At 38.4% G+C, this 24,197-nt stretch overlaps 1 protein-coding gene across 1 annotated transcript; it reads left to right on the plus strand.

Moving 5' to 3' along the window:
• The first annotated feature begins 2,476 nt into the window (after window positions 1–2,476).
• RasGAP1 (Ras GTPase activating protein 1) lies at window positions 2,477–22,423 on the plus strand. The gene is made up of 5 exons (XM_068285875.1): window positions 2,477–3,208; window positions 16,211–18,237; window positions 18,302–18,684; window positions 19,598–19,793; window positions 20,736–22,423. The coding sequence occupies exons 1-5, from the start codon at window positions 2,992–2,994 to the stop codon at window positions 21,795–21,797; spliced, it is 3,885 nt and encodes a 1,294-aa protein (XP_068141976.1). The 5' UTR covers window positions 2,477–2,991; the 3' UTR covers window positions 21,798–22,423.
• The last annotated feature ends 1,774 nt before the right edge of the window (window positions 22,424–24,197 follow it).

The following is a 24,197-nucleotide window of genomic DNA, read 5'->3' on the forward strand; positions in this document are numbered from 1 at the left end:
ATTAATATAAAATGAGTAAAATTATTATCCCATGTGGGGGTATACAAGTATCACCGAATAAACCCGAACAAATTTATGCGCCCATATTGTAATTAAATAAAAGTTAATACTAAATAAATGTGATATATTCAAAAATGAGTCAAAATGGAAATTTTGTTTTCCATTTAAAAAGAAAAAAAGACCAGCGAAATAACGGAAGCTAAACAAATGACCAAAACACAAAAAAAAAAACCCAATAAATTTCAAATAAACAAATTTCATGTCTCTAAACTAGAAGACCCTCTGAATACCCTATATGTACATAAAAGTAGGTGAATATTTTTGGTTTATATTTAAGTGATATTGGAATTTTCATAACATTGCAGAAAATACAAATACACACTTTATTTTGTATTCAATAACAAAGATATAGATTCTAGAAGATCTTTCGAAGATCCACTGTACATACATATATGGACTGAAAATCGTTTAAACTGAATTCTCTTTGAAAGCATAATGGGTATACATAGGAAGGATCCAGAGACTCAAAGAGAAAGACACACACAGACATATTCAAAGCAACGAGCCGAAAAGTCATCTAAATAAATGCAACCGCCACTAAACACTATTTTTATCACATGCAATAGAGGGACGGAGAGAGAGAGAGAGAGAGATAGAAAGAGGGATGGACCGACCGACCCATCCGTACAGGGGTATCATGGGACTAAGTGGACAGCGACAGCAGCTGGATCCGTCTACAACTTTCCAACTTCCCACGTTGGTTACGTTTCGGTGAGCGAAATGATGAACTCATATTCAAATTGTCATTTGAATGCACGCACATGGCCCAAGAAAGACAGGGATGGCTATTGAGGAAGCAACAGCAACAACAACTAGCCCTACAAATGTTGACCCAACCACTTGTGCACTTCCACTTATTGGCGGCATTTGGCCGATAAGATGATGTTGTGATGTGTGTGTGGTTTCAAAAGAAGCGCACCCTGCTTCACAGGTATGTTAAAAACAAAAAACAAAATAACGTGAAGAAACATAAAACAGAAATAACATATTACTAACATATGACATTAAAATTGGGCCACGGCAATCCGGGCTCCCACCAACGGGACATCCACATTATCCGTGATAAAGTTTAGTTTGTTCCCTTGTCCTGGTTATCTTTGATAACCTCAATTATTGATTTCAGGATATGTACCTACTCATAAAGTTTTATGAAATTTTGCTCTCAGTATACCGAGATTTTAATTTTCGAGAATGTCTCTGGTCCCGAACGATCGGAGTAGATTTATGGCATTATACTATATATTGGCTATTTTGTAAGCCCTTGTCCCACTGTGCCTTACCGTCCGCCTTGTCAAGTGAATGAAATGCGAGTAAATTTCACATTTCACTGCCTGATTTTCGTGTATTTTTAATGTATCTAGTTTTGCCGCTTCCTCATTTCTATGAGACTATAAACGCCCACGTAAATTGCGCTACATCAACTCGACACGGGCATATGAATTTCAAATATACAAATATGTATACATATATGTACATATGTACATAAATGCATGTAATTGTTTCAAATTTAGGGAGTTTTTGTTAATTTCATGTAAAGACAGTATGAAATAAGGGCATACATACATACATACATACATATGTACTGTACGTGACCCGCAATGTCGTGAATAGCCGAAACATTCTCTTGCTTCCGCTGCCGGCGCCGAAACAGAGCGCAACATGTGTTTGTCTGGTCTTCGTGTCTGTGAATGGCTGCGTGTGAGTGTATTTTTCATTCATAAATTTTTATTTGGAAAAGTGCACCCAGACGCCGTTGCCGGCATCAATGTTATTGGCTGGCAATCGTGAATTTGGGCTACGCATTCAGATTCATTTCGTCGGTGACACTTGCCAGAGGGAAAACGCCGTGCGGATACATTGTTCAATATTATTAAATTTAATTTCTGAGAAAAGAAAGAATATTATTTAATTTGGTATGATATACATTAAAGATGACAGTATACAAAGATACACAAGTGAAAAGAGCTTTTGCTCCAAACTAAAATGTGTCCCAAAAAAAAGTGACCCAATCAAATTTATTTTAATAAAAATTAAATTAACCGCCATCAACGCCTGATTTTAAGGTTCCCAACACTGCACGAGAAGTTTAGCAACACTAATAAGTGTTGGATTACCGACTCGAAAAATAAAAATGTAAAGTGATTTCTACATAAAATGTTCACTAGGTTGTGTTTTATTAGGCGGCAGATTGAATGAGCCAATTTACAGGCAAATATTACGTTTCAAATATACATTATAAAATCGCGTTCCAATTTTTAAATAAACTGCAAAGTAAATTTGTAACAATCACGTGAAATTAAACTATCATTTTTCTCTGTAAACCATTGATGTTTCACCAGCACTAACGTAATGTTAGTTAACAGCTGGTGGTAAATGTTAGTGAACAGAAAAAATTGGTATTCTGTTATTAATTTCATGGTGAAAGGACGTCGTGATGCGCGTTCGTCGGCAAAAATTCAACAAGAAATTTATAATAAAACAACAGTTTGTTATGTTGTTGTGAATAGTAAACAATTAATTACGATTTCATAAAATTCCATTAGTTCTTCCGTTCAATTTTGTGACGCACACAAGTATTATGGTGGCTTATGCATTACAAATGTATAACTTTGTGTTCTCGCATTCATGAAATAAGAACGCTATCGCAAGTTAAGCGTTTTACCATTTTTTTTTATAAACAAATGCTGTGGCTTAATAATTTCGCGTTGCAACGTCGCCGAAATATATTACATTTTTTTTGTTTTAAATGAAAAAAGCATTGAATTGTCAATTGCAGATTGCAGCAACTATCGAATGAATTGAAAACATAATCATAAAAATATATATTTAAAAAATATATAAATAAATAAATTAAAATAAGCAAACATAAAAAAATCGACCAATTCTCGAAATTCTAATCTAAATGCAACGCTGTGCGACAACAACACCGAAATGCTGCTGAAAAAGAAACGCTATATGGTCGAAGAGCAGGACGACACGATTGAGGTCGCCGTTGTTGAGGCAGCAAGCAACAACAGAAACGCAAACACCAACACAAACACCAGCACCAATACCAACAGCAACAATAGCAGCAGCAGCAGTAGTTATGGATCCAACATGGCCGATACACGCGAAGTACGCATTGAGGAGCAATTAAAAGTGAAAATTGGTATGTAGAATTGTGCAAAATGTGTATGGAAATGTATGGAAACTGTCAATCAATGAATTAAGTACGTTTGCCAAGTGAAGTTTGCTAAAAATTTGGGCATTTTCATAGTGAAAAGTGTAAACGAATGTGTGTGTGCGTTGTATATGTGGAGGCGAGAAGAGCGAGCCAAACGCGAGAAAATATGAATCTGTTGTGAGACAGTCTCGTTAAATGCTCTAATGCCGTTAGTTAAACATCAGCTAAAGTGAAATTGCAATGAGATTTGAGAGTAAAAATGCCTATACTGTATTTATTTCATTTGGTTTGAAAATGCAATGCATTTTATATGCTACAAACGTGTTGTGCTGTTTTGGCGTATACAATTCTCGCCTGCTGCTGTCTCGCTTGTCCTCGCGTGTATGTTCTTTCTCCCTCTCTCTTTCTCTGTGTCTGTGTGTGTGTGTGTGTCAGTGTTTCCACTTTTTTTCGTGCAGCAAGTAACAAACTAACATTATATTTGTTGTTGGTGGCGTTGCCGCTGCGCCAACACAAATCTAGTTCCGCTGGCTTGGCTGGGCTTGCCACCCGTCATCTAAATGTTACGGCATCCACAGTCAGTCACTCTGCCCCCGCCCTTGTAGTCACTGTTTGCATGCAGTGCCCCTTTTTGTGAATGAATTTAGTTGTCTGTATGTGTATGTGCGACGCTTCAGCGGCGCATGTGCCAGCCAACACACACACACACACACACGCACGCAAATACCTACATATATAGACCCCAGCAACAATGTGTGGGTATTTTCATGAATGGAATTTTGAATTCAGTGTACTTTTCTCTTACCACCACCACCAACAACAACAACAACAACCACACAACTCATTGGCAAAAATGATACAACAAAACAACAACATCAAAATACCGTGGCTTTTCGATTTTATGAATGATTATTAAGGAAGTGAGGACGCGCAAAAGCTTTTCTACATTCCCAAATTCGAGAAAAGGTCAAACTGTCTCTCTCTCTTTCTCGCATGCTCTAACATATTCTCATGCTTATTCCTGTTACTCTCACTTGCGGTTTTGTTGTTGGTGTACTTGACTGGCTTTGCATTTCCTGTGTAAGACAAAAGTGTAACAACAAAATTATGACCACAAAATATAAAAAAAAAAATCGCCTCTCGATCTTCTCCTTTGTAACCTCTACATCCGTTCCAATTTTAGTTTCACACCTGTGTGTATACACTAACCTGCGAAAAGGGTTAAAACACAAGGAAATGTGTGTAGAAGACAGATTGCCCAAAGAAATTGTACAGAAGAGCTTTTTTGCTAATGTCACCGTTAAATCCACCAATATCGGATATATGTACAGTTGCGAACTTAATAATAGCACCACTTGCTAAGGTAATGTGTTCAAAGGATTCCTAGGCTTATTTTAAGGTTCTAGGAACATGTGAATACGTTTTTGAACGTAAAATACTTTCTACTAATAGAAGCAGAAAAAAAATTCTATCAAAATCCAACGTTTTCAAAGATTTTTACTAAAAACCTTGATATACTCAAAAAATACCCGAAACTAAAAATAGCACCACTTTTCAAATATTTACTCAAAATTAAAAAATAACAGAAAAAAACAAAATTTATTAACAAGTTATGATCAGATATTAAAAATAGTATTAAATAATAAACTTTATACTTTGTTGCATTGCCCTTATTGGCAATAACCGCAGCACATCGTCCTGGTATTGAGTCAACCAGGTCTTGACAGCATTTGACTGTTATTTTTGCCCAGGACTTCTGGATTACTTCCCAAAACTTCTCAATTTTTGTTGGTAATGAAACAGCAACTGCTTTTTTAATATCAGACCAAAGATTTTCAACGAGATTTTGGTCTGGTGACTGTCCCAGCCACTCAATTACATTCAGATAATTCGCTAAGCACCACTTCCTGGCTTTCTTACTGGTGTGCTTTGGGCTGATGTCCTGTTGAAAGGGTCATATTAGCTGTATATTATCCTCAGCGTATAGTGGCAACACCGTCTATAAGAGATTTACATGAACTTGCTGATCCATAATCGATTTGTGGACTGATATGTAACCGACACCATAATAAGACTAACAGCCCCATACCAATGACACTGATTCTAGACTCTAGGGTGAATTTGGAGTTGAATTCCAGGTTCTGTGGACGCCAGACGTATGGTCTATAGCCTTTTCTACGATATTTTACAATTTTATTTTCATCAGTCCATTGTACGTTCCTCCAGTTTTGGACAAGCCAGTTCTCATGATCTTTGACCAACTTAAGGCGATTGGCATTATGTCTAGCGTTCAAAAGTGGAGGCTTTCTTCGACTGGAATCTTTTGAATTGATCTTCCGGAGGTAGTTGGGAACAATTTGGACCCTAGTTTGGGGCTTAAAGTCCTTTTTAAGATCTGTTAGAGCCTTAAAAGAATCCTTATTGCTCTCTCGCATTAAGGGACCGACTTCTTGCTGCTTCAGTCTTGGCTTTCGTCTGCGAGTTGAAGGCTTCTGTTTCAAATAGATCGCTATTCGGATCACTCTGTTGGAAGTACCAACCAGTTTTCCATCTTCAAGACCCGATTTTTTCTCCAAAACCTGGTTTTGGATGACGTTTCGCTTTTTTCCCGGGGCAGTGTTTTCCCCGACCCATTATATCTAAAAGTCTCGGATATTTTGTAGTACTGTTGCTTTTAAAATCGACTTTGAACCAGGGACTGTTAAATATGTGTTTTTTGCTATGCAATTCTGCGAAATTTAACGGTATTTTGCAAAATACTGCAAGTGGTGCTATTTTTAGTTTCGGGTATTTTTTGAGTATATCAAGGTTTTTTGTAAAAATCTTTGAAAACGTTGGATTTTGATAGAATTTTTTTTCTGCTTCTATTAGTAGAAAGTATTTTACGTTCAAAAACGTATTCACATGTTCCTAGAACCTTAAAATAAGCCTAGGGAATCCTTTGAATACATTACCTCAGCAAGTGGTGCTATTTTTTAAGTTCGCAGCTGTACATACGTACATATGTACATACATATGTAGATGTATATATTTATTTTAATTTGTTTAAAGGATGTGTTGCTGGTGCAATTAATGTGAAAAACATTCACTGTACGAAACTTACAGTGGTGAGAAAGAAGAACTACCTGGTCTTTCGCAAAACTGCATGATATTGAAGAACCCTTTTTTTTTCCTACTCTCACAAAAAAAGAAAATTCAAAGTGTGTAAAAACTTCGGTGATAAGAAATTCCTATTAACTCGACTCTATGTATGAACATGTGTATGTGTGTATGTATATTTCCACGTTCATTTCATCAGCGCACAATAATATAAATAAATAGACAAACATACTGGGCTATTTCTTTGAATTTCAATCTTTTTTCCAAGTCATAAGCAGCTTTTGCTACGCTTCTTCATTTTCTGCTTTGGCCATAAATTATATGCAAAGCTGCAACAACAACAGCAGCGACAACAACAAACATTGTAGCTGCTTTTGATTTCCGTTTCCCATCACATGAGTTTCCTTTCCATGTCTTCTTCTTGCTGTTGTTCTTTTTGCTTTTCTTTCATGCTTACTCCTCTCCCACTGACTCTCCTCTGTGGTTTTGGGCTCATAAAACTTTTGCTTTTTGCTCTCATTCATCACTCTCCTCGTCTCTCACTCTGTCTCTAGAGACGACAAAGACAACAGACAGAGAGTTGCTGCTGTTGTTGTTTGTTTATTGCACGCCTCAATTGTTTTTGTTTTTTTCTCCTTGGTTTTTGCATAAGCTGGCGGCTGATTTCCTTTCTCAGCTGGTTGGATATTCACCTTTCTGCAGAATCTTTAGTTTAGGTTACCCTCATAAATGAAGCGCGGTGTAGGGATGGTGGAAAGAGGCAAGGGGGGAATGCTGCTGCGGGTCTTTGTCAGAAATCGATACATTAAAATTTTTGAAAATTCAAAGTCCCTTTTTGTAGCTCGCTTCCTTTCACCTCCCTTCCCTTTAAGTAGATACTTAAAACTTGTCTGTGTCACTTTCTGGTCAGAAGAATCTGTGGTAATGAAATGAAATGTCTCAATGTACATATGTGTGTACAAATGTGTATGTACATACATAGAGAAAAACCAAATTGCGCAGATGTGCATTTAATATAAGTAATTTATATTGATATAAATCAATGAAAAGCCAAAATTGTAGGTTTTTAGCCGCATTGAGCAATAGTTTTGATATACTACACAAGTGTGAGCATTTTCATTAAATATCGAGTTAAATCTTAGAAAAAAATTTCCCTATTTGCTGGAAAATAGTGAAATTGAATATAAAAATGCAAAAGAAATTAATGATTTATCGATTAAAAACATTAATTCCCTTGAACTTGTCACAAAGTCAAAGTTTAAACCAATGAATGTGTTTTGCCACTGCCCTTTCTATCCTCCTAGTACAACTGTCTCCATTTCCCTCTCTGTCTCTATATATATCTCTATAATTATAATTTATCATCACATCATTACGTCGCATTAGCTTCGTCACCCTGTCTCTCATCCGATCCAATCCGACTACTGCTTCTTTTTGGTATTCACAATACTTTTTAGTTTTTATTTCTACTCTCTGTGTGCGCTTTGCTGAGCCATCAGAGACTTGCATACACACATATGTATGTACATATGTATGTATGTAAGTATATAAAGCATATTTTTCTCAAGTTTCATATTTCCACTTCATTATGCTTTGCATGCTTAATAATAATACTTCCACATCGTGCTTAGTTTCAATTACACACACAGACAAACACAAAGTTTCGCTTTTGCTGTTGGTGTTGTTGTTGGATAGATGGGAAGCTTTCCATTTTGTTGGCCATTGCGATTTCTACATCGTCGTCGTCGACCGAAATTGGCGTAATACTTTTCCACTTAATTAAAATGTTTCGAGCATAACCTAAATTTCATTTTCTATGAGAGAGTGAGATGGTATGATAGATTGTTGTTGTCGTTGGCGCGGGAGTGGAGAAGAGTTTGGTGGAAAGACGGTGTAGGTTGAGGTTGCTGCGGTGGTAGCCATGAATGACTCAGGCAGGCAGTCAGTCAGTTTTGCCTCTTGAGCGCTTATTACTCATGGTGCCAAGAGCTAGAGAGAGTCAGAGACACTAAGAGGGAGATGGGCAGATGTTGGATACATGTTTCTTATACTTGTTCTCTGCTATACAAATGCAATTTATGCTGAATTATTACTACAGACAAACGACATTTACATGACAAATAACCCAAGAAGAAGTACAAGAGTTGACAACTTTGTTTAGAAACAGGATGAGGGGTGGGGGACAGGTGAACTGGACCCCACACACCTTATAATAGAGGACGGAGTATGGAAAGGGGGGGGTCCCTGTCCTCTATTCCGTTGAACTTGAAAACATAGAAAACGAAGCAACGAACTAACATAAAAATATATGTTTTTGTAGCGCAATAACAACTACAATAAATAGTTTAGCTAAAAAAGGTAATTAATTAAAAGCCGGTTCGACGAACAAACAAACAAACCAACTAACCCCGACTTCTCAAGTTTTCTGTATGTAACCATATAAATGTGTGTGTCTGTTTGTGCATTAGTGTGTGTGACTGACTGACTCTTTGGTTTGTTGTTCTAAAACTGGTTGCAATTGGTCTGACTAGTTCTAGTGTGTGTCTCCTCTTCTTTCTTTGGCTCTGTTCACAATTAGAGTTCGCTGATGCTGCTGTTGATGTTTTTTCTTCTAATTATTTACAAGATCAACAGTTTTTCTACACACACATTGTACATACATACATACTATGTACATCGAATGGCTTTTAGTTGAACGAAATGTAGATTTAAGTGAAAACGCTTTGGAACTTTGACAAGTTAGTGGATTGCTCTCTTTCTCTCACTCCCCGATTGTGAATATTTATGAAATTGTTACAGGTTCTTTCAAGGGACGAATTTAACTGTGCACACTGTGCGGCATATCAGTACGTACTTTGTCCACTTCCAGGGAATTACTAAGGACCAATTTGATGTAATTAGCGCATTGAAAAAATACTTTTTATTCAGGTCGCCAATAAAGTCACTACCAAAGTTCTTAAAGTCGGAGAGAACCTTCTTCTGTTTGTGGTGCAGTGGTGGTAGAAGGAATGACAATGATGCTGAAAAATTAATGATGACGATGTCAGCTGTCTTTGTCTCTCAATGCACTGGATGAGACTGCTGAGACAGCCTTCTATCCATCCAACCATCCACCTCTTCTCAACTCCTCTCTCACTCTCTTAATTCCGCAATTCAACTCTTTTATGACTTAACGCTTGACCTCTTCATTCGCATTTTGCCTTTGATGTGAGCGTATGATGACTTCACTTGGGGGTCAACCTCATAAAAAGTAAGCCCCTTGATCTATCTCCTCGCGCCTTGCCTCGGTGGTGTCTCCTCCACCACCTCCGCCTCTACGCCCTTGTCGCTCCCCCTGTCAAGGCTTTGAACTTCACGCTTTAGTGTGGCGCTGCTCATGTAATTTGTAATTAAAAAGAATTCCTACTGTCATTTTTATAAAACGAAGAGAGGAAGAAACAAAACGGAAGAGTAGGGAGCAGAAGAAGGTTTACTATTTGAGCGCTTGGTTTGGTTTCAAGTGTCGTTTTTTTTTTTTGTTTCTTGTTTCTTGTACCCTTTTTAAAGAACCCCCCAACAACAACGGGCGGAAATGTCGTTTAAAGAAGTTTTAATGGAGGAGACAAGTTTTTAATGGGTTTTTGTGGGTTTCGTTCGGTAGTTTAATTAGGAGGAAAAAAAAGAGACAGAGAGTGATAGTGTCTTTTTACTACGTGCTACGAGGGAGATGACATTATAATTATTTATCCAAACGACTGGACTAGGGCAACGGTGGAACACCTAATCCTCGTGCTAGCGTGTTATAGCTTGTTGCCTTCTGTTAACCATTTCTTGCGCATTAATGTCAATAGAGTTTTATTTTGGCCATTTCCTTGATCTTACTTCAAGGTACAACCTTACTCTACCTTCCTCTCGTACACGTGGATACTGTCGTCGTTGTTCTCAACCTGATCTTCTCATAAACTTGTTAAATTCTTCACTTTACGTTGCTACCTACTCACACACAAAAACACACACACACACACACACACCCCGCGGCAATTGTGTGTGACGGCCTGCTTGAAGCCGCACGCCAAGCAAATTCTGTGGGCGTTTTACAAAAAAATGTATGTATGATTATTTTCATTATATATGTACATACATACATACATACATATATATGTATATATATACATATATACATATACATATATACATATACATATATACATATACATATATACATATGTATCTATGGATAGGTATGTTTATAAAAGACGTAAGTGTGTTGAGAAACGGACAACAACTCGACCGTCTAATGAGCAAGCGAACAAACCGATCGCAAGTTGTTATTGAGCTTAATTTGGTCATATCAAATTGGAAAAGTCAGTCGTGCTTCGCGTCAATGTGTCGTCAAAATGCGCTGACAGGGGTCAGTCAGTCTTTATTTCTCTCTCATTCCAAACCTTCATCTATTTCTCTCTGTCTCATTCTCTTTGGCTAGAAAATTGAAGGTTAATAGTGCTAAAAATGATTAGCAATTGTGTTTAGGCAGGCAAAAGGCAAATTGGGTGGGCGGTTAGACTTTACTTTACATGGTTGTGACAAGCCACAAAAGCCTAGAGTGAGAAACTTTTAGTTGCGAATGTGATACACAGAATTGATTACTCATCATAGGGGACAATAGATCCGTCGATCGATCGGCCTCTCCAATATATACGAATAAAAAAAAGAAAACAAAAACAATGTTGATAAATAAACAAAAAAGTGCCAGATAGCTGCTGCCTTTGCTGAATGACGTTTATAAAAAACAGCAAGGCAAAGCTGCTTGCTCCCCACATGCAGAGAAGCCCGACAATGTGCGGTCAAAATCTGTAGAAGAAAAAGGAGCAACAAATGGGGAAGAGGCGATGACGAGCAACAGGCCAGGGCCAGGCAAAAGATCAGATGATGATGATCATCATCAGATGAGGGAAACGTAATCAGACCGGAAATCGATCAGCACGTACACGCACACACACACACACACACACAGATAGACACACAGTAGGAGAGAACGAGAGGAAAAAGGAGAGAGGAAGAGAGATAGATAAAGAGGCGTATACTAGTTTAGTTTCTTCTGCTTCTTCGTCTATATTGGTAACTGAATAAAATGAAAAGAGACGCATTATTAATACACTTAAAGATGATGCGAATAGAAGAAATGTGCATAACAGTGGAAAGACCGAGAACCTGTTTGTTGCATTCAACATGCTGCCGCTGGTGTTACCGCCGCTGCTTCTGCTAATTTCCAAGTGATTGTTTTTTAGGAAGTTCTAGTTCTTAAGCGGAAAAAGGAAATCGCCTAAAGGGTTCTCCAAAGGGTGTGACGAAGAAGAAAGGTATAAAGAGGAAGTGCTGGGAGAGAAGTAGTGGGAATTCGCTGCTGCTTTTACACCTTTGTGTGAAAATCTCAAATCCACTCAGCGCGAAGTAAAGTGTTCAGTCAGCCTAAGAACAAGAACAAAAACAAGAAGTGCAAACAACAATCGCATTTTCGAAGCTTTTTACACACAGGAAGCTGACGTTTAGACAAAACGGCCAGAGACCCAAGACCCCCAGACCCCAGACGAGACATGTGCTCTGGCTGCCCGCTCCTCGCCTGTGTCTCCATCTCTCCATTTCCATCTCTCACTCTCTATCTTCATCTGTCTGCTGTGTAAATCTCTCATCCGCTGAAAATACAGAAAAAGAAAAAACCTCACACACACACACAGATACAAGAATTTATCTCTATTTCCGTTCTTTTGCATAAATGTAGCCTTGTGCTTTGGTCGGGTCTGTCTCTGCCTTGCCTGGTCTGGTCTGGCCTGGCCTGGGTTCAGTTGGTTTGGTTTGTGTTTCATTTGCTTTTTAGAATTTATTACACTGCCAACCGCTACGGCACTGCTGGGCCGACCCACTATCCAACCGCCGCCTCCACACACACACATACACTGTATTCCTTCCCTTCATTAACTCCTCTCCGCCCCCCTCCCGCTCTATCTTTTTCAGTTTTCCTCTTCTTTGGCGCTCTTGAAGTAATCGCCTCATTAATTCGCGCGCGTTTCATGCTGCACTGAATCAATTTGCATACTGTGCAAAAAAAAAAAAAAAAAACCCTCCCAACTAGTGAACGACAAAAAAAAAGAAACAATAAGAATACCACTGGAAAACAGAAAACGAAAAGCAAATGAAATCCAATTACAAAGTCTTTAAATTTTATTTTTCTGTAAAAGAAATCATGAAAATTGAAAGCATTTAATGATCCACCGCGAAATCCATGAGGCCCCCTTTTGCTCCACTCCCCCATAAACGAGACATTGAAATTAAGGCAATTGTCATTTGTGCGGGGGCACATGTTGACGGCTTTGCGGCACGAGTCTTAGAAGTTTTCGTTTACCACATGGTCTTCTTGCAGTGGGTGGGAGAGAAAGTGATGGTTTCTATTTTGGTACATCAATTTATATGCAATACAACATACATATGTATGTATGTACATACACATGTACATACGTGAATGTCCCTTCCCCTCCATCTAATCATCATAATGTTGTTTATCTTTAGAGAAGATCTATACAGCAAATGCATTGTACCACAAGGTAGCATTTACCAAAAACAACAAGAATTCCAATCAATATTTCTTTTACAAGCATCTATATTTCATTCAAATGGAAAACGAAATAATGTTTTAATTAACTTTCCATACTTAACTTTTACACTGAAACAGTCAGTCAGTCAGTCATTTCCAGAGGATCTTAAGTACCAGGTACCAGGATCCATACCTTTTAGACTCGCTCCGTGTCAGATCTATGTGGAATACTTACCCCCGGAAGTCTAAATGGTCCTCACCCAACTTAACCTAGCCTAACCATATTAAAATTTCACATATGTCTTCAAATGTAATTCATCCGATTCTATCAAAGATGTGGAATATGTATATTTCCGAGAGGTGACGAAATCGCCTCTTCCTGTTCGCATGAGCATTATGCATACCGCGCATTCCACGGTGAAAAAAAACCCACAATAATTCTTAGTAATATATAAAAACAATATATGTGTATGTTAGTATACACGCAATTTTATATTTTAAAAAATGCTGTTTGGTTTTTGGTCTTACTGTGATATATGCAATGAGTTAACTTCCGCTTGACAATATAACAAGAAAACAGAAACTTTCCGATTTGCTGCTGCTTCCCCACGATCTCTTCTTTTTCCGTTTTGATACCAGGCATTCCATCCATTGATCAGTCGTCATGATTTGGCCCGGTTCAGTGAGCTTTGTGGCTGGGTTATTGATTGCAGCAATCCGTGCTTGGAATATATAAATTGATAAATGTACATGAATGTATATTTATTAATTATACTCTTTCAGAGGGCTTTATGATTTGGGTCACATGTTTGTCACGCCGTGAAGTAGAAGTTTCAAACTCCAAAAACAATATCTACATCACAATGTGAGAAGTCGAGTCGATATAGCCTCAATTACAGGTAATTAAAATATGGCTGCCATAGAAACTAGCTGTCAGAAAATGTCCTTTTTTGGGAAATATCTCATAATATAGAAAAATCTTCTTAAAGGAATTAACAAATTAAAAATGGCAGGCGCACTGTAAGGGTATTTAAACTTCGGTGCATCAAAAGTTGGCTTGGCTTATTTGTTGTTTTTATCATCATTGTGAATTGTGAAGGTCGTGGCAAAAGTCGTCCACATATCGTATGATTTTGTATGACGACTAACGAAGTTCAAAAAAATATTGAATAGTTCCAATGGGATTTTCCTCACTATCAAGACATTCCAGTTCAATCTAGTCCATTCATCTTTTAGTCTCATACTTCGAAGGGGGCTCGTCAGTGGAAATTCTAATCATATATATTCGCCATTCGTATTAATGGATGACTAAGACACAAGTTACTACAACAAGAAAACGGAACCCCATTATATTTCATTAAGAAACTTAAAAATCATGTGAGGAGGGGAAACAACAATGACAAAACGCAAAACTTAAAAAAAAAAAAAAAAACACACACACACGAAAAGACGCAGATAAATAAATTATAAAAAAACGTCATCGAAATGTATAATAAAGATTTCGTAGTAAAGAGAAGGAGGGCGTCGGTGTAACGACTGTTAGATACCCTCTATCAGCGTCTTAACTGAAACTAACCATGCGGCGTATACGTTATATTTACATTAACCATACGACAAGTGGTACATTTAATATACATTGTAGTTCGCATACATTTGTTCCGCACTGATATAACCATTTAGCCCATATGCTCACGAATACAGGGTATACTAATTTAACAGAGTTGTCTGGCTGGAATTCCCCCTTCACGAAAAAAAAAAATCACCACAGCAACAACAGCAGCCAACTTCATGAATGAAATTTACTGTTACGCAGAGTCCAAAGACAGCAGGGAAAAAACAGACACACTCACAGAGAGAGCTGGAGAGAGAAAGAGAGACAGCTAGAAAGAGAGAGAGAGAGGCATTTTCAAAAGAAAGCGAGATGGAGCTACTTAGAGTCGAAAGAAAAGAGAAATATAAAACACAATTTGAATTTTCGTTTTGTGCGCTCGGCGGAGGTCAAAAAGCAAAAACACTTTTTATTTTTGTCATTCATGATGACATGGTGATGAGGAGAAGGGGACCCAAATTCCCCTTCTCTCGTTTTTTTTTAGTTTTTGCCATTTGCTTTTTACGTTTTCATTCATTGATTCGTCTGTCGTCGTCTTCGTGTTATCAAGTAATAGTTTGTTTTTCTTACGACAACAAAGTGAACAGAGCAGCACACATACAGATGCAGACGCGCACACGTGTATGAGGAGGGAGGGGAGTAACAAGGACAATATGATAGCAAATATAACCCCATTGATAGGCAAAGAGTATTGACAATATAATAATGAAATGAAAAAAAACCTACCATATATAGTAGTGGGCACAAATTTTTGCGCATTGCCTGCGATGGCTGCAGCGATATGCGCCTACATGACGCCTAGCCCGCCGCACAAAGACACGCACATACGTACATTCATCATGGGTGTGTGTGTGTGTGCATTTACTTAATATATTTCCGCTTGACTGCTAATTTCTTTCATTGAGCAGAAGCATTTGTTCCAATAGGAGGGTGGCCGCCCCACTCCTCTGCCTTTTCAACCGGCAAGGCATTTCTTTTTGGTTTGTTGTTATTAGTAAAATTTCCTCCATTGGTTGTCGCTTGTTGTCACCCATCCGTCATCCGTTTGTTTGAGAGTCTAGTCAAGCGCCAGCCAGCTCATGGTCCAGTCCTGTCCACTTCAGGTGGTAAAAACCTCATCGATATTGCAATTTAACGCACACGCAACAGGCAACCGGCAACCGGCAATTGTTGTTGCACAGGAAGTCACGTTCCGTACGTTGCTCTTTTTTGTACTTTAATCAAAAGAAGCCGAAGATTTACATAATTTACAATTTCTTTTTTTGTTTTTCAAAAAGGAAAAGCAATAAGACACAAGAAATCACATTAACTATGGGCACAGCAAGCAGGTGTCAAGGTCAATCGGTGTGAAATTTTAGTGGGACGCTCCTCGGGTGAATAACCGAAACACTCTGTTAGTTTGGTTCTTTTGACTTTGATAGTTAATCATATCGATAATCGGTCTATCAGAGATCCGAGAGCAAGTGGAGGGGTGCATCCGTTTTGGGTGTTATTTGGCCCTAATTAACGGTAGACTACTATTCAATTTTATTAGTTTATTGTATAGTTGTTTCTCTACTCATATCAATCACAATTACTTGTTTCCTCTTGGCCCAATTTCAAAGATTAGATTGTTCCAATTTTTTATTTCGTGATAACTCGAATATTAATTGATTATTTGTTATTGTCATTGTTATTTATTTATATTTTGTTGTTTTTATTATAACTACAGGCGAAGCAAAGAACCTCAGCAGCCGCAATGCCGCCAACACAAGTTGCAGCACACAGGGCACACGAGATGTCTACTGCACCATTGCCTTGGATCAGGAGGAGATTTGTAGAACGCCGACCATTGAGCGCACCCTATCGCCGTTCTTTGGCGAGGAATATCAATTCAAAATACCGCGCCGCTTTCGTTACCTATCGGTATATGTATGGGATCGTGATATGAAGCAGGACAAACCAATTGGCAAGATTGCCATCAAAAGGGAGGAGCTGCACAATTACAATACACGTGACCATTGGTTCACGCTGCGACCAGTCGATGCTGACTCTGAGGTCCAAGGCATGGCTCACATAAAGGTGGCTTTTGAGGAGGTGCCACTGACAGAGAGCATTGAGCTGGTTGCTGCCCAGCAGCAAATTCAACTGCAGCAACAGCACCACCACCATCAGCAGCAACACCACCATCAGCACCAACAACATCATCTGCTGCACCATCATCACCAGCAGCGAGCCCATCAAAACGACTACAAGGAGAATAGCGAATTGAGCAATATACAAAGGGCAGCAGCAGCAGCAGCGGCTGCCGCATCAGCTGGAAGTGGAGGAGGTGGAACTGCTGGTGGTGGTGGCGGTGGAGGCACTAATTCGGCGGCCATGACTTTAAAGACTCGTGTGGCTGGCCTGGTTGGTCATGTGCATCATCATCATCACCATCAGCAGCAGCAGCAACTGCAGCTGCAGCAACAACAGCAAATACATGGACATCATGCGCCATCTAGCACCAATTCTTCCACAGATCAGCTGGCCAACTGGAAGAATGCGCATGGACGAAATGTTCGTGTTGCTATCCATGTTCCCGCCTGCATCGATTTGGCAAAGAAACAGGGCACCTGCGATCCATTTGTCATCTGCACCGCTTACTACAGCAATAAGCAACAGATTACCAAGCGGACAAAGCAACGCAAAAAGACCGTCGATCCCGAATTCGATGAGGTTATGTATTTTGATCTCTGCATTGATGCTGAAGCCGGCAGCACGGCGACCACCGGCAGCAACAAATCCTCTGGCTCACTTGAGTCGTCGGCCAACAAAGCTTACTCCATTTATCCCCTTGGCGGGGCTGATCTCTGCGAGATTGCGGTAACGCTGTGGCATGATGCCCACGGCGCCATGGCTGATAAAGTGTTCCTGGGCGAGGTGCGCCTACCCATGTTTAATAAGCAACAGCAGCAGGCGGTTCAACCGGCCGCCTGGTATTATCTGCAACCCCGCTCTACATCCACCAGTGGTCGCTCTCTGAATGCCACGCCCCGTTCGTGCGCCACCCCGCCAGGGACAAGACTAAGTGTCGATTCCACCATTGGATCATTGCGCCTGAATTTGAATTATACCGCCGATCATGTATTCCCGCTGCCCACTTATGATGATTTACTAAATTTGCTCTTGGAATCGGTAGATCAGCGTCCCATAACCGTGTCTGCTGTATCCATACTTGGCGAGTTGGTCTCTGGGAAAACGGAAGTCGCCCAGCCCCTGGTGCGGCTATTCACTCACACGGAACGGATTGCGCCCATCATTAAGGCATTGGCCGATCACGAAATATCGAATCTAACCGACCCCACCACCATCTTTCGTGGCAACACTCTCGTCTCGAAAATGATGGACGAGGCCATGAGGCTATCGGGTCTACACTATCTGCATCAGACACTGCGCCCGGTGCTATCGCAGATTGTGGCCGAGAAGAAACCCTGCGAAATCGATCCCACCAAGGTAAAGGATCGCTCGGCTGTCGACTCAAATCTGCACAATCTCAAGGACTATGTGGAGCGAGTATTCGAAGCGATCACAAAGAGCGCAGAGCGATGTCCCAAAGTTCTCTGTCAGATTTTTCACGATCTGCGTGAATGTGCTGGCAAGCATTTTCCACGAAATCGTGAAGTGCGCTACTCCGTGGTATCTGGCTTCATATTCTTGCGTTTCTTTGCGCCCGCCATACTTGGACCCAAGCTCTTTGATTTGACCACCGAACGATTGGTAAGCTGAAGAAGCAGACAATTGCAATTCGAAACTAATCCGTTTCCCCTTTGTACATTTTTAGGATGCCCAGACGAATCGCACGTTAACATTAATCTCCAAGACGATACAATCTCTGGGCAATTTGGTTAGCTCGCGTTCATCCCAGCAGCCCTGCAAGGAGGAGTATACCGGAGAACTGTACAAGAAGTTTTGCACGGAGCAGCATGTAGATGCGGTTAAGCATTTTCTAGAGGTTATCTCCACCCCAAATGGTGCTCCTCCTACGGGCAGTGCCACCCCAATGACGATGGCGATGACGACGACGATGACGACGACGATGACGATGAGTAGTGGCAGCGGCAGCGGTGTTAGTAATAGTAGTTGTAGTACAAATCAGTTGCCCACACTAACAACATCAACGACGACAGCAGCGACGCCTTTAGAACCAGTATTACTTAAAGAGGGGTAAGTTAAGCCATTGAGTTTTATACTTCAACTAACTCATAATATGCGAAAGGGTATTGTATACGGTGTTATTTTCAATTCCGTTTTGTTTTGATCCAATCTGGAAACGGAATTGATGAGTAAAACTCCGATAGAAAGGGGATGGTTTTTTAATTAATCAATATAAAGTTGTGGATATATAACTCCCTACCTTTGAATGTGTACCACCCCCCCCATCCAAAAAACAAATAAATATATACATATATAACTAAAAGTATATATATTTATATATACATATATATATTCTTTTCCATATAACCCACCTAACAAAAACAAAATTTGGTTAATTACGCTTTGTTTTATTCTAATACTGAAACTTTCTTTATCTTTCTCTTCTTTTACGCGCGCTGCTTTTATATATAAAAATATATTAAAAAAAAAAAACCAAAAACCAAACCAAAAATCCATCACCAACACATCACCACCAACAAAAATTCCCATCATAAATTTATACACACACACACACACATAAACATCTTTTACACACACACAAAATTATACTAACGTCTAGCGAGGGGTAAGAGAAATTAATGTGCTTTTAATTTAAACTTTTTGTGTAACAAACATATGTACATACATACGTACATCATATGTACATATGTATGGAAGTGTGTATGTATTTACCTAAAATTAAGCTTGATTTTTCGGTTAACATCCCAGCAACATAATATAGTTTATTGTTGTTATTGTTGTATATATATATCTATATATGTACATGTTTAGTATTATTAGTGTATGTGAACACGAAAATTTTGTTTGTGACAATCACACGTACATTGTACATACATATGTACATTTTAAACATGTTCCTTCTTCAACTCTTCGATCTCTCTCTCTTTCTTCCTCTCTCTCTGTCGACTGTGTGATAATGCAGCATGATGACCAAATATCCAACGAGCCGCAAACGATTTGGAAGACAATTTAAGCAACGTTACTTTCGCCTGACAACGCACTCGCTGAGCTATGCCAAGTCGAAGGGCAAACAACCCATCTGTGATATACCGCTCCAGGAAATCGGAAGCGTCGAGCAATTGAAAGACAAAAGCTTCAAGATGCAAAATTGTTTTAAGGTGAGTGACTAGTACCTTAAATGATTACCGGGGGTAACCCATCCATTTTACAAGGATGTGTTAAGGAAGTTTTAGTTCATAATGAGAACTTTAAGCTGGTGCGGTTAGATCTAAATCCAGAAATAAGCCACTAACTAAAGATTAAAAAAAAGTATCATATATTTCAACGAATGACTAAGACGATCCAACCATAATTTGGCTTGGTTCTGACCCTGGCTGATTGGCAAACAAAATGCATATATGTGTTTATTTATACCGGAAACTCATGATCTCAGGCGGCAAGCCAGCCAGCCAGCCAACACGCCACACACATTCACATACACATAGACTTATAAATAGGCAGCCCACACACACACACACGCACACACACATAAAAATTTTTGCAATGCATTGCTGCAGCATGCAAAAGACGGTGAAGAGCGTGACAAGCATGTGTATGAGAGAATCAGTTTGATTCAATGATTGACTGAGTGAATATAGGTGGGTGTTGCTTCTGCTGCTGATCGAGTGATGATGATAAGTAGAAGTTGCACCTAGCCCATGGGCGGGCAATTATTTAAACTACTTGGGGGCTGAAAGTGAAAAGCGCGAAAAGGGCCAACTTTCACCTGAGGAAACGTAATGAATGCCTTGACAAATGACAAGTTGCTGCAATTAAAAATAATTAGCATTACTATGCAGATGAGACGGCACACAAACAGCAAAGAAGATGAAGGGGGCCTCTAGCAGAGCTTATCTTTCATTTCCCATTTTCTTATTGTTGTTAAAACAAAAAAATGGTGAAATTTCTTTGAAATTGTAGAAATCTGTACACTGTACAGAATAATCGTTACAATAATAAATGTTGTAGGTGTGGGTGTGGGAAGCACACACACACCACGAATTAAACATAATTGTTTTTACATTTCTATTCACTTTCTATTTTGTTCTCTTCTTTTGCAGATTGTGCACAAAGATCGCTCGCTTATTGTTCAGACCACAAACTGTGTGGAGGAGCGCGAATGGTTCGACCTGCTGCACAAGATTTGTCTAATGAATTCCATCCGCATGCAGTACTTCCATCCGTCGGCATTTATTAGTGGCCATTATAGCTGTTGCGGACGATCCGATGAGAATTCGCCCGGTTGCAAGAATGTTTCTGATAAAGAGATGGATTATTTTCAAATGGATTTGGTTACGGCCCTCGATCCGCCGCTGGACTTGCAGCGCATTCACACTCTGATCATGTCCAATATGAATCTGCTGGAGTCTCTGTTAGATCCGTTGGCCTATCATCAGCATATGCCTCAATTGCAGCAGCAGCAACATCAACAAAACAATCCTCTGGCTCCGCTGGCTACAGCCCTGCAGCAACAATCACCGCAAGCATTTGCCGAATTCAAGCGAACCATTGAGAAATTGCGCGAAAAGGCATATGCCATTGATAAGGATCATAGGGATTATAAACAGGGCATTACCCGCCAGCTAAAATATGGCAGCAGGCAAGCACCCATTGGGGATGACAATTATTGGCACATGATGCGAGCAGCTGGCCAACTTAATTTGCAGCATCATCAGCAGCAACAGCAGCAGCAACAACAACAACAATTGCAACAACAGCAACATCAGCAGCAGCAGCAACACCTTCAACCTATACTCCCACAAATGCAGCATGTACGAGCCAATCCTTATCAGTCGTCAGCAGCCACAACCAATAGTAATATGAATGCATATTTTATGCACAATCTCCAACATCAGCAACAACGCCACCAGCAGCAGCAGCAGCAACAACTGCAACATCAGCATCATCAGCAACAATTCCAGCAGCAGCGAAATCATCAGCTGCAGCGGCACAACAACAACAACAACAACTTGAACAACAATATCAGCAGCAGCAGCAACAACAATAATAATAATAATTGCGGCAACGCCTCATCATCCAGCCCCTCATCGACAGCCTCGAGTGTAGTTGCTGCTCCGAGCAGCGCATCGACAGCCCCTAAGCCAGCTCCTGCGATCTATTAGCGTTCGGGACTCTGCGTATTCACCTTGCCCAGAAGAACAACTATCATGACGCAATAAACTAAACGTCGGGAATACGCATTCAACGATGGAGGATTCGAAAAAGTGGAGCGAGAATCCGTAAGGAACGGAACTAAACAGAGAATAGTTAAGTTATGTGTGATGTAAAACAGGAGAAAAGAGAAACAAACAACAGCAAAAACAGTTTTATGTGCTACTTTTAACATATATATACCTATATATATATATATATTTTTTTTTTTTTTTGTACAAATATATAACTAGCTTAAGCTAAGTTTTTTTTTTTTAAGTAACCGATTTTTATACACAGATTTATACAAAACAACAGAAATCGAAGAGAGACAAAAAGCGAAATCTAGAAATGTATAAGCCTATTTATTTTTTGTATGTGCAAACACATTATTTATACACTCACACACACACACTTAAACGAACCATCCCATTCACACACGGTTAAGCATTTTTATAGCGAGAGCGTAAAACTAATAATTATTTAAGCCCAATAACTCCAAAATTTTAAATAGGTTTTTGTAAAGCTCTGGCCCATGTTGAGGATTTCAATGAAGACGAGAGACAAGTAATAGAGAGTAGGTAAGGACAGAAGGAAAGAGAGATACAGAGAGGAGATGTAGCAAAATTAAATGTTGTAAATAGCAAAACAAACTATATATTAAACCCTTAATTCGACTTATATGGAAAAAAACAAAAACAAATGAAAGAATAAGAATACTAAACTATATTATTATACCAGTTAATTTAGGGGTAGTGAATTTTATAACAAAGCGAATGGAAATCGTTAAAGAAACTACAATGTATAGCTCACACATAAAAATGTCAAGAAATGAGAGAAAGAACAAAATAGAATGAGATAGAGATAGAGAAAGATAGAGCGAGATAAAAAACGCAAATAATTCGAACATAATGTGAATGCTATATACAAATGCAACCTATATACATATATGCATAAGCATAAGTACATACATCTTACATATGTATATTTACATACACATGCACATATACATACATAATACATACACAAAATATGTATTCAAAGTAAAGAAAGAAAATCATTGTTAAGAACAAATTGACTACTTCCATTTTACATGAACACACACGAACCCAATCCACATACATATTTACACACACACACACACACACACACTCACACACACATTTATATATTTATTAAATGCATTTAATTTCATATTAAATTTAAAGTAAATTGTTAACGGAAAATTAGTTTTTTGGTTAGCTTCGACTTACTTCCACCGATTTGTTTCCAAAGCTCTTCCAATATGAATTAAAACATACAAACATACAATAAAATATATATACATATATATGTATATATATATGTAGGAGTGTACAGAAGATATCGAAAATTCTGACCAAAATCCGATATATATATGTATACATATGTGTAAAATTTAGAATGTTTAATAATCTTATACACTTATCTAACGTTTATTTTTATCATTATTTTTTTGCCATATATATTTTTCGTTTTTGAAAATGTCTTCCTCTTCTCTGCTGCATTAAAATCTAATTGCGTTCTGTTTATGCATTCCAATTACTTACATTTATATATATCCATGTATGTATGTACATATATACATACATGTATATCTATTTATATTTTGTGCATTTCTTTAATTTTGGTTTGGTTTTGTTTTTCTAATCTTTCCAATTAAATAATGTATATATTGAAAGAAAAAAAGAAACAGAGAATTAAAGAAACATATTCATACTTTGTGTTTAGTATCCAATTATAATTTGTAATTTGAATTTTAAGCAAATGTAAGCGTAATTTTTAGTATACTTATTTTTTTTTTTTTTTTTTTTTTTTTTAATTTGTAGTTGATAAGTTGTTGGTACAAAGAATCGAAAATATTATTTTTTTTAATGAGAGAAAAAAAAAGCAAACAAAATAAAGCGTATCGCCAATGTATTTCGTTTTTTTTTTTGTTGTTGTCGTTTAATTTTTGTTTTATTTCGTTTATGTACATATCATTTAAATAAATTATAGTCTTCATTATAAAACATCATCATATGATCATCAATAATCCTCTCCATCTGTTGCTATCGGCTTCCTTTCCAATTTAGTACCTCCAATTCTTGTGCTTTAGGAAAATCTGGCATACTGTTGTGATATCTTATGATATGATTATAAATTAGAGACACCTTTTGAATGTATGTGTGTTAGTTGATAAATTGATTGATTAATTAAGCCGTATTTACAATACATTTATTAGATGGTACGTTAAAGCTGTTAAGTATTTTTATTCGTATTGTGACAATTAAAAGAGAAGCAATTTTTTTCAACATACAAACAACAAAAAACAAAAAAAGCAAATACAAATCATATAACAAATTATAGAGTAC

This window comes from Drosophila tropicalis, unplaced genomic scaffold (genome assembly GCF_018151085.1).
Source record: "Drosophila tropicalis isolate 14030-0801.00 unplaced genomic scaffold, ASM1815108v1 contig_443, whole genome shotgun sequence".
NCBI lineage: Eukaryota > Metazoa > Arthropoda > Insecta > Diptera > Drosophilidae > Drosophila > Drosophila tropicalis.

Excerpts from the sequence above, each read along its gene's own strand:
- RasGAP1 (XM_068285875.1), top strand. The coding sequence starts at position 2,992 with ATGCTGCTGAAAAAGAAACGCTATATGGTCGAAGAGCAGGACGACACG. Across the intron at positions 3,209-16,210 it reads GCAATTAAAAGTGAAAATTG|GCGAAGCAAAGAACCTCAGC; the intron begins GTATGTAGAATT and ends TTATAACTACAG. Across the intron at positions 18,238-18,301 it reads ATTTGACCACCGAACGATTG|GATGCCCAGACGAATCGCAC; the intron begins GTAAGCTGAAGA and ends GTACATTTTTAG.